This window comes from Schistocerca cancellata, chromosome 8 (genome assembly GCF_023864275.1).
Source record: "Schistocerca cancellata isolate TAMUIC-IGC-003103 chromosome 8, iqSchCanc2.1, whole genome shotgun sequence".
Taxonomy (NCBI): Eukaryota; Metazoa; Arthropoda; class Insecta; order Orthoptera; family Acrididae; genus Schistocerca; species Schistocerca cancellata.
This window is the reverse complement of record NC_064633.1, coordinates 105,816,896-105,836,581: the sequence shown is the minus strand read 5'-3', so window position 1 is coordinate 105,836,581 and position 19,686 is coordinate 105,816,896. Positions and strand designations below refer to the sequence as shown.

At 39.2% G+C, this 19,686-nt stretch overlaps 1 protein-coding gene across 1 annotated transcript in view; it reads right to left on the bottom strand.

Moving 5' to 3' along the window:
• Positions 1–19,686, bottom strand: part of LOC126094922 (tetratricopeptide repeat protein 5-like) — a 134,881-nt gene that overhangs the window by 22,688 nt on the left and 92,507 nt on the right. The window contains exon 5 of the mRNA XM_049909569.1: positions 17,278–17,331. Within this exon, the coding sequence (XP_049765526.1) occupies positions 17,278–17,331 (54 nt within the window). The remainder of the gene's footprint in view (positions 1–17,277; positions 17,332–19,686) is intronic.

The window sequence follows — 19,686 nt, the reverse complement described above, 5'->3', positions numbered from 1 at the left end:
ATTGCTCCTTTCATTTTATTACTTCTTACAGGTAACCAATTCATTCTGAACAATGGACACACCAGTAACATTGTCAAAATGGTCAAATTCCAGCAACGTTTATTGTCAGTCTACAAAACATGTACAAATACGCACAAGACGCCATGATGTGTATGTTCCTATGGACGTCCTGACTTCTTTTATTGCATTCACATGCTATCTAGTATGGGACAAGTTGAAACAGCTTCTACTGCTTGGCTGCTACATTGCTTGATTGTTGTTCCTTGTATGTTTGAGAAGCTTGTAACCACTTTGTGTTGTGTGTTCTGCTGGTAGATCTAACAACTGATGCACATTTGTGGAGGCACAATTATTTTGATGGAGAAAGTAACGACAACTGCAAACAGACCAACAGTATCCGTAATTAACTTTAATTAGCATATCACTATATGAATTTTCAAGCAAAACCTCACAAAACTGATGGATTTGATTGTGATGCATCACACTTATGGTAAGACTCGATGCTCGATGTATTCCATCATGGACACATTCTTATATACACTACTATGAACACACAATCAACATGCATGACAGTAACAAATGCACACAAAAGTATCCCAGAGAATTCATTCATGAAATTAGTACTGTTGGTTTAAGTTCTCCTCAATACAGATATTGTAAACTCAATGACGGATATCACACAGCAACAATCAGAATGAGAAATGCCTATATTTAAACTTACAATGGATGGATTGTGCCATATTCTGTTCTGTTATCAAAAACATTTTAAACACATATTAATGTGGACTATTTTAATTCTGTCAAATTAATAAAGTACATATGCAAACATGTCAACAAGGGAAGCGATGTGGCAATATTCAGTATTGATAGACCTCATGGGCACACGGATGAAGTTACCAATTTCAGACAGATCAATATATCAGCAGGAGTAAGGCTGTGTGGCGCATTTTGAGTTGTCCTATTCACAGTCTGCATTCCAATACTGTTCATCATAATGTTCACCTTGAAAAAGGAGAAACAGTCTATTTCACAGAAGAGAACACATGGAATGCTGTTTTTTTTCCACAGAACACACATAATTGACAGCATTTTTTGTGCTGTGTGAAGAAGATGTATTTGCCAAAACATAAGTGTGCACAGAGGTACCAATGTACTATACATGGGATACTATACCAAAAAAATTTCAAGAACAAAAACAAGGCACGCAAGTTGAAGGTTATCAAAATCTGTATTCATCTGATGCATCATTCTGTTCTTACACAGTATATTCACATAATGCTGAATGCTATTATTTGAGAATGCTGCTAAGTAATGTCAAATGTCCAACTTCATTTGCAAATCTGAGAATGACCACTGGTGTAGGTGCCAAACATACAGTGGAGCTTGCCAAAACTTAGTCATCAACATCACAACACTCATTCAACATGGCACAGTTGCAACACAACATTCCATATATGATCTTTATGATCCAGATTTCTTGAGAGACCAAGAATTCAAAGCTAGTGACATGTAAGCATCTGTCAGAGAAAATACACAATCCTTAGTTGCAGATAAATCACACAATTACAGGTGTATCAGTTAATGGTAGAAAGGGTTTGTTTCTCAATGGTGTGTCCAGTGACATAGGAGGAACAGTCCTCCTGAGTTTGTGTTAGCTCAAATCTGCTCTCAAAACTGAATTGCTTTGACACTTGCACTGTCAGATACTGTGGCTACATTTTTGCGTATCAAACTAACAGTGCATTCAGAACTCAAATTCCCACTGAATATACAATTTGCTGCAGCACAAATATGTCATATTTCCAAAGGTTCTGGCATGGCGAAAATGCTGCAAATTTTCATACTGACTGGCTGGGATGAATGCACCATGGCACATAAGAAATCACTTGAAGTGCTTGCTCAAACTCTTATGAGCATACGCAAATCCATACAGTGGAGCTCTCATTTTATTAGCAGGTGACTTCCCACAGACACCACGAGTCACACCAAAATCAGCATCAGCCGAAGAAGGCAACGATCACCTCAAAGCATTGCATCTGTGGAGACGTGAACAGGAACTCATATTAAAGACCATTAATTGTGTACACCTGCTGCACAATGTGCCAACCACATTTTCAAAACAGCTTTTGGACACTGGTAATGGTAAAGTACCAGTTGATGCCGACACACTATATACAGGGTGATTATAATTAAAGTTAAACTTTCAAACCACTGTAGAAATAACACCACTGGTCAGAATGATGTCAAATTGCAATGTAATATTATTGGAGAAGGGGGAAAGTGTATGGCAGAGGAAAAATAAATAGTTACAAAATGTAGCAATAGATGGCGCTGTAAGCATCATAATTTAATAGTGGTCGACTACAAACGACAAATGATCATAGAACAATTCCACATTAAACAAACTGTACTACTCAGTGTGCAAAGTCATATCACATTGGAGAGGAAAAATCGGTTTTTAATTGTCCTGAGGTCAAAAACTGCATAAAAAGCATCACTCACATCAGTTTTTAATTGTCCTGAGGCCAAAAACTGCATAAAAGCATCAATCACATTGTTTTTTTAATTGTCCTGAGGCCGAAAACTGCATAAAAAGCATCAATCAAAATCAAATCAGATTATTAATTTCCATGTGACTGGTGCAAAACATGTTCAATATGCTGTCCACCATTTTCTGCAACAAGTTGAAACTGAGAAACAGTATGTTCCACAACTGATCGAAGTGTTTCCAGGGTCACGTTCAGAATGTATTGCACAATGTGTGCCTTCAACTTTGCAATCGGAACACTGAACACAAAATCTTTCAGATAGCCCCACAGCCACGAGTCACACAGATTACGATCAGGTGATCGGGACGGCTAGGCTATAGGAAAATGGTGGCTGATAATTCTAGCATTTCCGAAATGACGTTTCAGCAGCTGCTTAACTGGATTTGCAATGTGCAGAGGTGTGCCATCTTGCATAAAAATGATCCCATCCACACATCCATGCTGTTGGAGAGCTAGAATGACGTGGTTGTGCAAAAGACACTCATACAGCTTATCAGTGACTGTACAGGCAACAGGACCGGAAGCACCCGTCTCTTCGAAAAAATATGGCCCTATGATAAATAATGCAGTAAACCTGCACCACACAATGACTGTTTCAAGATGAAGTGGTACTGGTTGATTTGCATGTGGATTTTCCATTGCCCATATTCGACAATTCTGTCCATTGACATGTCCTGTCAGATGGAAGTGGGCTTTGTCTGTCCATAAAATCTTCCACGGAAAATCATTGTCCACTTCCATGTGAGCAAGGAATTCTAAAGCAAAGGTCTTTCTGGCTAGCAGGTCAACAGGAAGCTACTCATGCACATGGGTAATTTTAAATGCATAGCAAAGAAGGATTTTCATAGCATTTTACGCACCATGTATCAAATGTTCGAGCAATTCTCCATGCACTAAATGTTTGTACACCACCACTCGTCTTCTCCTGCACTGCTGTGTGGCCACTGCTTCCACTGACATCGAATCAATTCGTTTCCTCCCTCTACCAGGTCGCACACCAAAAGAACCCATCTTTTCGAATTTTTGAATCATTTTCTCCAGACCCACGGCAGTCATCGGACAAATGCCTTTTTCAAAACCTTCAGTGTCTGGAACTTCTGCAGAGCATCGTGTGCACAGTCATCATTCTTTTAATGCAGCTTTATAAGCACAGTGCAATCCTGCATCGAGACAGTCATGGCGAAAGTCACAGACGCTAAAGGAGGAAAAGCCGTGTACCCAGCGTGTTTATACTAACTTCAGTGGGTCGTGCGCATGATAGGTGTTTTCATTTATGTATTCTGACATATACAGAACCATCTATTAATCAATTTTCACACTATTTGTTTTTCTGCCATATGTTTTCCCCCTTCTCCAATAATATTCCGTCACAATTTGACATCATTTTGACCAGTGGTGTTATTTCTACAGCGATTTTAAAGTTTAACTTCAATTATAATCACCCTGTATTTCAATTCCATCTGTCTCACTATTCAATCAATCAAACAATTGATTCAGAAAGTTTTCCAATAAATGGGCAATCATTACAAAAATCAACACTGGCTTTGGGAACATGCTATTCTGGCAACAAAAAACACCAACATAGTGAAATCAGCACTGCAACCCATGAAAAAATTGCAGATGAGTTTGTCAGCTGCAAATTGACTGGCAGCATCACAAATGGGGACAAGATTTTAAACTATTCAGCTGAGTTTAAAATTCCCTGGACATTTATGGTGTGCCACCACACGGATCGTCACTCAAAATTGGTACATTAACAATCCTTTTGCGCAACACTAATCCATCATGATTGTACAACAGGAACAGGTTCACTGTTATAAACCGATGTCAAGTCAAAAGGAGATGATGCGCTGATTCCCAACTCTCACACCAACATGCCACTTCATTTCAAGTGGCTACAGTACCCCGTTTGCCTTACATTCTCAATAACCACCAAAAAGGCATAAAATCAGTCACTTAAAGTGTGTGTGGATTAAATCTGAAAAATCCATGCTTTCACACAGTCAATATAAATCGCATACTCACAAGTGGAACAGCCGAAGAAATTATTTACTTTTCCACAAGACTGAAAGATTAAATATATTATACACCCCAAGGCATTTGGATAAATCTTTTCAAATTCAATTTAATGTGCAGAAAACATTATCTTCCATTTATTCTGTACTTGTAAATGTGATTACTTTGTATTTGTGTGCCCACATGGAAATAAAAAGTTGTACAGCAATGCTTTTTTTGTATTTACAACCATGATGGTTATATCAGTCAATGCACAAATAAACTGTTTAATGGCTACACACGTCACTCACTAGCCACTAACAAAAGCCCACAAAAACTTCGCAAAGTGTGCTAGCAGTAAACATTTCCATGAGTCTCCTACTAGAGCACTGGTCAGTTCACACTAGCACAGCCATTAAACAATTTATTCGCACATAGACTGAAATAAACTTAATACTTAAAAAGACATTCTCACTGTTGCTTTTTGCCAACAACATGGCAAATATGAACAATTTTTGTGTATTGTTAATATTGGACTTACATGTAGTAGAAAGTTCTCATGATGTAAGATCACTAAGTGTTCTTTGTTTCATTATCTGTATTCGATTACTAATAATGATCCCACCAAGAAGAATAGTGTTTATAGATGTGGAATGAGTAAATATGTACCTTAACAAAAGACGAGAAAATCATAGGAATTTAATCTTTATACAGCCGTAACAATAAAACATCATTTACTGCTTAGTGCTAATTTTACTTAAGCCATCTCAATCTACACAATTAAATTAGTGCTAAAGATGGTATTTTCAAAAAGTTTTGTGATACAGCTGCTACTTATCTGCTATTTGAATCTTAATATTTTCTTGATTACAATGGCATTTTTCAAAGAGAATAATTGTTTGCATCTGTAAATAATGAGTTCTATTTTCAGCTAATTGTCATGCAGCTTTACAGTGAACTATGCTGTTTACCATGTAGCTCAAGAACTTTTCAGTTTCTGAATCAATTCCTTAAGACAATATGTAGGAAAAAGTGGTTAATTATCTATGTTTTTAATTTATATTGAAACATGAGTTATTCCCAATTGCTTGCTTTATGTTAGATAAGAGCTTATTGAATATCTTACCACCAGAGTACATAACTCCATTCTGAATTCTAGTGTGGTGCTAAAATCTGCATGAAAAGTATTTTTGTGTCTTGTGTTCTGACACTGTATATCACAGATCAGCTGAAACTGATTTTCATTATCAGCAACAAAAATAATTACGGAGTAAATGCATTGGGAAGTGAGTGTAAGAGCTCCTTGATACATAAAAAAAAGCTGCTGCAGGCTGTACAGTTAAGAACTTTACAAAATACTCCTATTGCTCGCTTCTGCTGAACAAAGGCTTTCTTTAGTTTAGCTGCACTGTCCCAGAAGATAATTCCATCAAACAACAGGGAGTGAAAATATACAAATAAGTCATCGCTCTTATTTTTGAGTCAACACAGCTTCCCGATTCATTTATGTATGCAGTTACTCAATTTTAACTTATTATTCAGCTGGTCACACAAGAACTTAACATGACGTGTATCATCCAGGGTATGACCTTTAATTTCTACTACTGATGCTAACAGATCATTAGTGCTGGTTGGAAATAGCATAAAATGAGTCTCTGGAAAGTTCAGGATGGAATAGCAACAATATAATGAAAGAATAATATTATGGAAAGGATAGATTTCTACTCACAACAAAAAGACTGCTAAACATGTGATCTTTCTCCCACAAGGGCTTCTTCTAAAGTAGCCAACACACACACACACACACACACACACACACGGCCACTCTCTCTGGCCAGTGAGGCGAGAGACATTCTTTTGTTAACATTTCACCATCATCATCAGATAAACCGTAAATAACTGTGAAACGCAACTGTGCACCCATCGGCTACATCATTTGCTGTAGTCAGTACTGCACTTCCACCCCCAATTTTTTCAGCCAGTGTAACAACACAGTACATCGACACTGCAGACAATCAATGAGGAAATAAAGCAGGCAAACATCGCAACTGTAGCCTGTTGGGTCTAAAGACAGACTGTCAATAGCTGTTGCAATATGTCCTTGTAAGGAATTCTACTGTGGAAAATAAACAAAAGCTGCACATCATCAACTCTAGGTGCCATGGGTCAGTACCATGTGATAAATAATCAATATTAAAGTCTTCACAGACAATTATTTTGCATTAAATATGCATAATACTATCAGAACTGTTTCTAGCTGCTTTATGAAGCACAAGATACTTTTTACTGGCGGCCTACAGTACTGTCAGTACTACAAGCTTGTATGCCTCCTGGTACAATATTGTGGAACATCAGTCAAAAATCTATTCCACACAACAGTCGTCAACCTGATTGACCTGTGACTTCACTCCTTTTTTTGCATATATAGCCATTTCCCCTTTCTTCCTATTTGTTATGCAGCATTAAGATATTAGCTCCTGTCTAGCCAGATGATTCTGTTCAGTTTCAGTGATTTCGATGAGATGTTCTGACGTGTACGAAAGGTCTGCTTAAGTTCATTTATCCCTTCATTTTTCTGCATGTAAATGAGACAGGTGTTGTGAAGACACTAAATGCATTTTCTTGAATATCTTTGGCTTTGTCCAACTTGCTGTATTTTGTTATATTAGTAGCTGTATCAACTATAATTATATTTTTTCTCCAGCTCTGTCTTTCAGATGAATTTACTGCAGAAAGCCTAGCGAACATAATGGCATAGATTGGATACTGCTTTGATCAAACTAGATGCTTCTGGCAATCATTTATGCAACTGTCCTTTTAACAGAAGCATTCACAAGCAAACTATGCTGTGTACGATGTTAACAGATGGACAGGCAATGCACGAATCACACCAATGTCCCTCTGCCATGAGAGATTTTCGAAGCTCTGCATTAACACATTCCACTGAAAACTTCATCTGGGCTTATCATAGTTGCCCATGTCCGCCCCAATAGCTGAGTGGTCAGCATGACGGATTGCCGTCCTATGGGCCCAGGTTCAATTCCCTGCTGGGTCGGGGATTTTCTCCACTCAGGGACTGGGTGTTATGTTGTCTTCATCATCATTTCATCACCATCCGGCATGCAGGTCACCCAATGTGGCATCGAATGTAATAAGACCTGCACCAAGGCGGCCGGACCTGCCCTGCAAGGGGCCTCCCGGCCAATGATGCCAAACACTCATTTCCATTTTCCATAGTTGCCCATAAAAGTAACATGGTCTTCACACCAGTGTGAGGAGGATTCTCAGCAATGAGCCTGATGTTATCATCGACTGTATAATTGGGATTACTCTGTAAACTGTTACCTGCACCCATTACTATTATTACATGACCTTTGTTTCCAAGGTCCTACCACAAAGAACCTAAATCGTTGGTGACTTCGCCAAGCCCTGCATGTGGCTGAAAAACAGTAGTTACTTGGTAACCACTTTCCAAAGAGTTCTGAATCTGTTCTGACATTCTCCGTCCACTGCTACTAACCAGCATTAAGACATTCTTTGCCTTTTACAGCTTTTCTTCCTACACTTAGTTTGCACCTTATGTCCTGTACTGTCAGTCTATTTTGGAACTTCTTGGGCTGTCTTGGTGCTTTTGTATCCAGTATCTAAAGCACTGAAGATACTGGAGACAGCTGGATTGAAGCAGTCAGACTTCCATTGTCTCCTGCATTTTTTCGCTGATTTGGAATGCCTGACAGGAGTCCAGTCTTTTGGTATTGGCCTAACAGTACTATACTGCAGACTGCAGTACACTCCACTGCTAACTCTTTTTGCACCACAGCTAAATCACTTCAAAGTTTCAAAATAAGCTGCTCTTTTTCTGATACTGTTCCACTATAGCAGCAATCACGACACCTCAAAAAGTGACCAGAATCATACCTCGTGTAAGTTGTATTACTACACGCCACATGAATATTTATTGTTTGCAGATATGACTATATCTGAGTATAGAGGTTCACAATTTTGTGCTGGTTCTCTGAATATAAGCATATGCAGTGATCAGTAAATGCGCCAGATAATTTTGCTTTTGTTCCTGACAAATAAAATGAGATTGTACAAAATTGTTAAGGCTTTCGTGGCCACTTGTCGACAAACTGCCTATTGGCTTCTGTCTCAGGTTCTTCGGCCAACATTCATCTAATGATTTTTCTGACGTTTCGCCAGCACAAGTGGCTGGCATTGTCAAAGCTTCACCACCGGCAATGGAGGGTGAAGCTTTGACAATGCCAGCCACTCGTGCTGGCGAAACGTCAGAAAAATCATTAGATGAACGTCGGCCGAAGAACCCGAGACAGAAGCCAATAGGCAGTTTGTCAAAATGAGATTGTGTTTAAACTTTCAACCTCTGTGTGAACTTGAAACTTCCAGTGGCATCTTCTCATAAAGCTCTCTACAGTTTAATCAACAGTGTGATTATTTTTAGGAGACATACTGTATAGACATGCATAAACAATTACAGATCAGATGGAGAAATGTACTACGGAAACTGATAAAAATAGTGCTTCCACAACATTGGATGCCTAGACCAGATATCAGAGCCAATATTTTGCACTACTATGAAAAAGAGCCCAGCCCTAAGCTCAAAAGTGTGGTTTGATATCCACTTGTAAATTATGCATTTTATAGAATTTTTTACATTATTGTAATGAGTAAAGCATTAATCAATAATTATTATGTGATGGGTAGTTGTTATGCCGTTCAATATAACCTAAGTTCTATTGAGATGTTGTTTTCTGTATTTTATAGTTAGTAATGTCTTTGGTTTTCAAGGTTTGGTTTACTTCCACTATCGCCATTGTCGATCCTACACAGATGTTACCTAACAAAGATATAATAAGACAGACGCCAGTTGATAATACATAAATAGTAGCACAAAAAAACAATATAAGACAGCATAGATTGCTACTCATCATGCGGATGAGGCACTGAGTGACAGACAAACATATTGAAAGAAGACTGTTATGATATTATAAGCTATTGAATCTTCTTTAGATGTAGAAAAACACAAAAGCACACACACACGGTTACGGTCTCTGGGCACTGAGGCCTGACTGCAGTGCACAGTGACCTTGGCTGGGGTGTGTAGTGGGGTACAGAAGGGGTAGGGAGCAGTTCAAATTCATTGACGACATCTTCATGACATAGACTGAGGGCGAGGGCACCCTCTCACATTCCTTCATGGCATCAACAACTTCTCCTCCATTCGCTTCTCCTGGTCCTCTTCAGTCTCACGAGCCACCCTCCTCAACATCGACCTCCACAATGAGGGTGACTCTGTCAGTTCCTGCATCCACGCCAAACCTATTTAACCACTGGCAACACATCCATTTTAACAGTTGATACACATTCCACACCAAGAAGCCCCTACGATACACCCTTACTATCCATGGTTGTTGCATCTGCAGTGATGAGGAGCCGCTCTCCAAACATGCCAAAAATCTCACTGCACCTTCACAGACCTTCACTAACATTGCCCAGAAACAGATCTCTCATACCTTACCTTTCCTGTCACCTATCCTGCCCCACATACCCACTAACCTGCTACAAAGGAGCAACTTCCTTGAGATAGATTAAAATGTGCAACTGTTAAACCTGTCCATAAGAAAGGTATCAAGAAGGAATTAAATAATTCTCATCCAATTTTCTTTACAATATCTTTTCTCAAAATATTAAAACAAATGTAATGTACTTGAGAGTAGAGCCACACTTAAGTACAAACAATTTAATTAGCATATCAAGAGTTAGCAATTCAGAAGGGTTGCTCAACTGAGAATGCTATTTATACATTCACTCATCAAATATTATAAGCCTTAAATAATAATAAAACATCACCAGTTGGTATGTTTTGTTATATTTCTGAGGCATTTCACTGCATACATCGTGTTACACTCTCACAAAAACTCAAGTTTGTATCATACTTAACAAATAGAATGTAAAAGTTGTGCTGAATAATTCAAACAATGTTGGAAGGGTAGAAAATTTTAGACTGGTGAGAAATCACAAAAGGTGTCCCACAGGGCTCAATTTTGGGTCCACCCCTATTCCTTAAACATATGAATGACCCATCACTTAACATTCAACAAGCAGAATTGGTAGTTTTTGCACACAATACTAGTGTTATAATTTATCCTATTACTGAGAAAGCAATGGCAAAGATTGTTAACAATGTTTGCAATGAATTATTATTTTTCAAAGAATTGTAAAGTATCCTGAATGAGATTTTTCACTCTTCAGCGGAGTGCGCACTGGTATGAAAGGTCCTGGCAGATTAAAACTGTGTGCTGGACTGAGACTCGAATTTGGGACCTTTGTCTTTCGCGGGCAAGTGCTCTAACAATTGAGCTACCCAAGAACAACTCATGGCCCATCCTCACAGCTTCAATTCTGCAAGTGCCTCATCTCGTACCTTCGAAACATCCTGCCCGTGAAAGGCAAAGGTTCCGAGTTAGAGTGAAAAATCTCATTCTGGAAACATCTCTCAGGCTGTGGCTAAGCCACGTCCCCGCAATATCCTTTCTTCCAAGAGTGCTAGTTCTGTAAGGTTTCCAGAAGAGCTTCTGTGAAGTTTGGAAGGTAGGAGACAAGGTACTTGCAGAACTGAAGCTGTGAGGGTGGGTCGTGAGTCGTGCTTGAGTAGCTCAGTTGGCAAAGCTACTTGTCTGTGAAAGGCACTGACCCCGAGTTTGAGCTTTGATTTGGCATGCAGTTTTAATCTGCCAGGAACTTTCAATTGTCAACTAGTTCTCTAAAAATGGACTCTCCATTAATTTTGAAAAAACACACTATATTTACTTTTGTACAACAAATAGAGTAGTACCAACTATTGATGTAGCTTATGAAGAGGAGTCAGTAAATCATGTAGAATGCTCCAAATTTTTGGGAGCACATACTAATGAAAAACTGAAGTGGAAGGAGCTAAACCGAACTACTGAAACAATTCCATTCAACTACTTGTGGTCTTCATACAATTACCAATCTTGGAAACAAATGAATTAACCTCCTGACACAATTTGCATATTTCCACTTAGTAATATATCATGGAATGTTTTTCCGGGGTAACCCATCACTTACAAAAAAATACTGATTGCACAGAAGTGAGCAGTAAGAATAAATATGTGGTGTTCACCCATGGTCGTCATGTACAGGAGTTAAGTATATTAAGTGCACTGCCACAATACGTGTATTAGCTAATGGAAATGATCATAAACAATCCATCACAAGAACAGTGATGTCCATATGTCCAACACTACACAAAAAAAAAAACTTTTTATACCCATTATTAAAGTTTCCAATGGCCTTGAAAGAAGTTCCATATAAAGCAACAAAAATTTTGATCATTTGTCCAATACCACAAAACAGGTAACAAAGCAAGATTTAAATCTAACTTAAAATCATTTCTTCCTGACAAGTCTGTCTATTTCAAGGACGAATTTCTATATAAAAACTGGTGGTCTGTAAAAAAAGAGAACATCTCATTTTTAAGTGTACCTGCATGAGTACGACTAAAAAATAATGTGTTCATTAATGTTAACACTAAACTGTGAACTGCCTTGTTACATATCACTTCAATAAAAGAATTGTCCAAATGATTTATGGAACATGTAACTAACTAACTCAGTACCACCCACAACTGGAGCAACAGAATCACATTCTCCATCAGTATTTTGACTATTTCTCCTAGTGTCCTGGAGTCAGAAATACCCTCGGTACCCTCCCACAGTTGCATTTCATCATCCATTCAACCCATGCAATATCCTTGTCTAGCCATATTCAACCCCTGCTCCCAACCCTGGTCCCATGCCCTACATCCCTGCATGAGAGCTAGATGCAAGACTTGCCCCATACCTAATCCCATTACTACCTACTCCAGTTCTGTCATGGGCATCTCCTGCCCCATCAAAGACAGGACCACCTGTGAAAGCAACCATTTGGTCCAGCAAATCAGCTGCACCACCCTACTGCATTCTATGTGGGCATAACCACTAACAAGCTGTCTGTCCACAGGAATTGCCACTACTAAACTGTGGCCAAGACACCGCTAAACTACCTAGCTGCCGAGTATGTTGTGCAACATGATATAAGCAGGTATCAAAAAGTTTCAAGATTATCTCTATAACACAAAAACCGAAGGCAGCACAAGACTGCACACACAGGCATGGGCAGTGCCAGCCTTCGCGAGTCAGTGTACCGAGAACCAACATCCTATTTACAAAGGGAGCTGTGCATCTGGGACTATGCTGACCACATTTATTACCACATCCACAATTTGAACATGAACAGTAAATAAGAACAATGAGCGAACATGAAATTCTATGCGATGCTGTGGAAATCACCTGCAGAGATGTTTGATGTGATTCAAGTGTACAGTGATGCTGCAATGAGTCATGCACAATGTTTTGGGTTTGACCTGTGCTTCAAGAGCAGAATACATCACCAGAAAACAATGAGAGATGAAGATCATCTTTCACAAGCAAGACATCCCAAAATGTTGAAGCCATTCGACAACTTGTGCAGGAGGATCATAAGAGAACAATCTACAATGTTGCTGCCATTGTCTGCGTGTCATACGGAACAGTGTAGGCAAGCCTTATCCGTGTTTCAACATGTGTCATGTTGCTGCCAAGTGTGACCCCAGGCTGCTGGCCCAGGAGCAGTAGGAACACCATGTCGAAGCCTGCCAAAAAGCAACAGTCTCCATACCAGAAGAGCTTCTCATATCCACAACTGAAAAAGGCAAGGCAGGTCTGCAGCTTGACCAAGAGCATGTTCATCATTTTGACATTTGTGACATTGTGCATCATGAATTAGTCGCCAGCGGTCAGACCATCAACAGCGAGTTCTACGGCCAAATTTTAAGGTACCCATGGTATAACATTCGGCGAAAGTGACCACATCTCTGGGGCATGAAAAACTGGCTGCTCCATGTTGATGACATACCCCATCACGTCATTTTCTTCACATGTGAATTTTTCACCAGCAAGAGGGTTCAAGATTATTGTACTTGCACACTGACCCTACTTGCCAGATTTGGCTCCTATGGACTTCACCATCTTCATAGAGCTAGATATCCAGCTCAAAGGCTGCTGTTTCATCATCACTGCAGAGATTCAGTGCAAACTGCAGATGTTGGTAGAATGATCCAAAAAGGGAACTTCCAGGACACATTTCAGCAGTGGCAGAAATGCTGGGAGCACTTTATTGCTGTACAAGCTGACTATTCTGAAGGTGATAATTTGTAAATGTAGACACGCAGGTAAAGCATTTTCTCGTAGGTAGAGTCAGTCTCCTCACTTTTTGACACTCCCTTGTTTGCTTGACTTCGACAACTGCTTCACTGCCTGTCCCATGTGGATTGTTCCACTGAAACCAGCTTTTCTGAATTATGATGCGGGAACTCTCCCTGCAATACATACTTCATTCCTGTAACTGCACTAGCCTCAATCTTCACTATTCCCTGCCCCCCACTTGCTTGTATCCACTTTCCTGCTCACACTTCAGTGTCTCATTCCCCACTCCCCACAGCACACCTGCACAGTGCTTCCCCCTTCTCTGCTCCTCTCCTCTCCCCATACTGTCCTCATCACACCCCACACACTCCCACAGGAAGCACTACAGCACCTTCTTCCACCCCTACTCCACTACACTTCTACCTCCCCACTACCTTGTCCCCACTACCCACTCCACTCAAGATTGTCACTCAGCACAGTCAGGTCTCGATGTCCAGAAACGACAGTGGGCACACTGTATGAGTTGTCCATGTAGGAATGTGTGTGTCTGTTTCTGCAGCTAAAGAAGGACTGTCTGATGGCTTACAATATCTAACAGCATTGTTTCCATATGCCCATCTGCCACTCAACACCTTTACATGCTGAATAGCAATTTATCTTACTTCATATTGTCGTTATTCTGTCCTGGATTTTCTTCACTCAATTCTGCTAGTATGACAACAGTAATTTATGTGCTATGTGTCTGTAAATTTATCATATTAGATATAGCTGAAACCCCGAGAATTTAAAATTGCCAATTTCTTGCGCAAACATGTCCACAGATTCCAACCATTTCAGGAGCAAAACCATTCAACGTTCTGAGCTGCAAATAGCATTTTTGCAAAGTTTATGAAACTTTGTTGATTTCTTACAAAATAAAAGTTCCCCCACAAAATTACAAAATAGTGAGATGGAACTGCTGGCCAGTACTTGGTATCATGAGACGAATTACTTAATACTGCCGACAAACATATATAAAAGCACTCAAACTGTGCTAACTCTCAAAACTATTGGTTCGATCCTCCAGCAGGAGACATGGATAGGTCGGAGAAGGTCAAGGGCAAGGGTAGACCACACAGGCATCAGCATTAATGGAGGGGGAGACACCTTCAGTAGGGACAAGGGCACACAGGGACAAAGGGGGAGGCATACAGACAGTGGGAGGTCCAAGATCTCCGAGAATAAAATAACTTCAAAGAAAAATTCTTGGTCTCATTAATCTCTACATTTCAGATAATACAAGTTTTTGATAGTCTTCCAAAGTACCCACTAAAAGGTTTTACTAACCCTAACAGCAACTATAAAATTTGAAAATATTAGGTGCAAAATCGTACTGACACTGAGTCAGCATGTGATGTATGCTCAGATACTACAGGTAATAATCCTCAGCCCACAGATTGTGCAAAGAAATCAAATTTGTCAGGAATTTCCAGATAAGCTTACTGGTACTATCTTTTAATCTTGCATAGACCCTGCTCTAACAGTAATAATAATATGAAATGAATAAGAAACAAGGATCCGAAAGGAGAAATGTCTGAAATACATTTCAATAAGTGTGCTGAAAAACAGAAAAGGAAAAGAGAGAACAGTCAAAAGAAATTTAAAAAAAGACATGTGCACTAAATGTCTGGCAAAGGGAACAGTAACAATATTATGAAAAGGACAGATTGCAACTCACCATATGGACAAGACACTGAGTCACAGACAGACACAATGCAAAGACTGCTACAGCAGTGTCTGTCTGTGGCTCAACATCTTCTCTGTATGGTAGCTAACAATCTATCCTTTTCACAATACTGATGTTATTTCATCCTGTACTTTCCAAAGGGGATAGTAAGTTATGCAGGTTGGTTCATCATTATATACAAGGATGAATAATCGTATGGTCAAATAAGAGCATGGAAGGAAAGGAGCGGTGAGAGGAAATAAAAATAACTTGTGAGTAGTTCGAATCTCAATTGAGGGGAGACATGCATATGTAGATTTTGCTCGTTCATAAAACTGTTGAAACTTGTAGAAAATTCTAAGCTGCACTAGTTTCTCTGATTATACAAAAGCATTTTACTACATGCACAAGCATAGGTAAAGAATCACGATGACTACAATGTTAACATAATATCAGCCACTTACAACTTATATGTACCTGTGACAACTGGCAACAACAAGGACTTCAGAAACCCAGCAGGTAGAATACTATCGTAATCTCTTTGTGTAAATTAATACAGTGGCATAAATGTTGTAAGAAAGTTCCTGCAGAATGTAAATACTTTAGGATTATGAAAGACCACTCAATGAAAAACAAGAGCGTTGAGTAGCTGACAGGCTCAAAAGAAAAAAAAAATCTGGGTTTTGGAGTTATTCTTTAAAACACACACACACACACACACCTATGCCAGCATCATGTAGGGACACAAGTGTGTGTGTGTGTGTGTGTGTGTGTGTGTGTGTGTGTGTGTGTGTGTTTTATCTTACTCTAGTTCATCAAAGGATAATTCCAAAAACCTAGCAAGTTTTCTGTCTTTTGTGTGTTGCCTATCTTCTGCTTTTCGGTGAGTGCTCTCCTTTAATGCTAAGGCAATATAGCGGCAGTTACACACTGAATATGAAATTATTTATTGAGACTAACAGTTAAAATATCACAGCTGTGTCAAACAATGCAGTCACAGAATAAACATTCTGGAAGTTTAGAAAATTGTGAAAGCATTTCAGTAACCCCAATCCAAAGCTCTACATCAAAAAAGCGTAATAACAACTTTTACAATGTCATACATTAGATGCCGTTAGCAGCTATCCAAAATTTTATGTGCATATAAGGAAAGGAAGCGGGGGAAAGGAAGAGGAAGAAGAAGAAGAAGAAGAAGAAGAAGAACAACAACAACAACAACAAAAACAACAACAACAACAACAACAACAAATGGAGAAGAAGAACAGAAGAAGTAAGAAATATGGGTGAGAAGAAGAACTAGTACAGTTTTAAATAATCTTGATTCTGAGTTTGAGCCTAAGTCATGATCTGCAATTATCAGTTCAGTTAATAACTATCAGTTACACAATGTAAAGCATTCACTACTGTTTGTCTTCAGGGAAGTGTTAACAAACCTGTACTCGTTGTACAATGAAACAATTTTCCCCCTACTTTACAAATTACATGCCATCAAGCAATAAAATACATAAAAGTAGGCCACCCTGTACAATTCCATCTTTAAGATTAATGTGCTTTCAGGTGAGAATTCACAACAAGATAAAAGTGCATATACTATAGTTTTTAGGCATAAAATAGAGAATCAAGCAAAAGTTTGTACAGTGTTTTACAGAAATAAAACAAGGCCCAACAAGGACAACAATAGTTTGTTGTAAGCTATTAGCAATAAGATAATTTTCACAGTTCCAGTAAAAGCCCTACAAAATATGTCTCATTTAATACTCACAATGGCTTTGTTGTAGTGTAGTTCTGGACTGCTACTGGCAGTGATGTCCTTCTCCTGCAAATGAAATGTAATAAACAGTGATTTCACAGATCTAAAACATTTTTAGAGTGCAGATTGTTCTGCAAAATTTTGGGTGAACTGCCAGATGTTGGTAACTTCCTGCTGTGATATTTGGATGCAGTCTTCAGTTGTATGATATATATTGGCAAAAAAGTTCAGTGTAAGAAGACTGGGCCAAAATATTGTGGCAGGAAGATACCAGCATCTGGAAGTTCACCCAAAATTTCATGAAACAAAGATTTGTCAGTTTCATGCCCATATATTATTGCTTAAGCCAAAGCTCCATATATGTAAAGCCAAAAATTACAGATTAAGAATAAGCAAAAATTTTGAGATGAAGACAACATCAGCCTAAACGCCTGAAAGAGCAATTACTGAAAAAGGCAAAAAGGACTCATTTTATGGAGCCTTCCTCCCCGGACCTGTTACCTTCCCACTTAACTTGCATGTCTTTTATTCAAACTTCTCTGTTTTCCCCCTGTACACTACAACTGGCTGGCTGTTGGTACAGTATACTGAAATGACCTCCTACCAGAGCTATGGCGAAAAGAGCAATTGTCTGTGAAGCAAATGGGACAAGGTGGTCACCAATATGTAGGAGCTCTCTCTGCTGGAGATGGTGCACTTCCTGGAGGAAGGCAGAAGTTCCACAGGTAATTGAACAACTTTAAGCCAGTGTACCAGTACTGGCTTAACAGTTGCAGTACAGTTATGAAGAAGACAACAGGAAACCACCACGCATATCCCCTGTTTCTCATAGCACTATTCTGAAAATGACAAAATGCTCTCTTCCTGGATAGAATATTACAGATGTTGTAAAATGGTCTCCTACTTTGACCTTTGGGCAGGGTCTACTCAGGATGAGCTAAGAGACAAAAGGAACGCTAATTATGGATAGCACACAGAATGTCTGAATGCTCATATAACAGTGCTCATAACCTAGTGCTAATACAACACTAATTGAAATTCAAGACGAAGCAACTGAAACACTGCAAAGTTGAAGGAACTAAAATTTTAGACTGTCTTCAACTGCATTTAATAAAAGAAATAAGGATGCTTCAAAGAGTTACTGTTACCTCCTACAAGAAGTATAGCAAATGCAACACAGTAGGTACTAGTAGCGAAAAAGGCAAAAAAGAGGCAGCCTTGGATTACACTGAAATCAATAAAGTATAAGGGGTGATAAAAAATTCTCCATTTGAGCTGCAGAATATGCCCTGTAAAATGACTCTGATTCAGGTGTATGCACTTTGACACTGTTGTGACTCGCCGATTATTCAAAGTGCCGCCGCGCAATTACGCACGTCCTCTACGTGCGGCGCTGTCTGCCAGCCACGCAGCAGCTGCGCCACCTAAGCGGCCAGCCGAGCAGCGGCCGCTAGACTGAGACTCAGTGTTTAATCGAATGCCGACTTGTACACAGGTCAACTTACTCAGTGACTTATATGTGTTGTTGTCCGAAATATGTGTTAAATTTGAAGATGTAAAAGACACATACGCAAGAGATTAGTGTGGCATCTGTGTCTCTCTGATGTGTATGTGGTAAATGCAGGAACATGTACTACATTATTACCAAATGCATCCAAATAGGAGCAATGTGCTGTTATTCTTTTTCTTGGTTGCTGAAGGACAAACACGGGTAGACATCCACCAGAGAATGAAGAATGTGTATGGGGCAGTATGTTTATCAAAAATCATCATTGTGGAATGGTTCGACAAGTAGTGCTGCTGCTTTATGATAATGCAAGTCCCCATATTGCAAATGTCACAATGCAGAAGTTACGCTAACTCTAGTAGGAGACACTCCAGCACCTGCTCTATATTCCTGATCTCTCCCCATGTAATTATTGCACCTTCAGTCACTTAAAAAAGGCCTTAAACAGTCAATGATCCCTGTTGGACGAGGATTTACACTAGGCAGTTGAGGACTACTTCATGCAGCAGCGTACAGTATTTTACCGAACAAGTACCATCAACCTTTTATGTCAAAGGGTATGGCTGCCTCAATGCTCACAGAAATTCTGCCTGGGTAGCGTACTGATTTTGGACTGTACAGTCTTTGAACGGGAACTTTTTGATCAACCCTTATAATAACAAAAAGATAAAACTACTGAAGGTGAACAACAGTAAAACTGGTCACTCAGTAATGAAATTAATTAGAAATGTGCAAAAACTAAAGAAGAGTGAATGGTGGATAAATTACATAAGACAGATACATGAGATAGGGAAATCCACAAGCTGCACACAGCACAGTGATTATACGTCAAAAGGTAACTGAGTAGCTGAAGCAGAAATTATGGTAAGAAGATGTAAACAGAGTCAAGATATTCAATCCTTATCTCTGGAAAA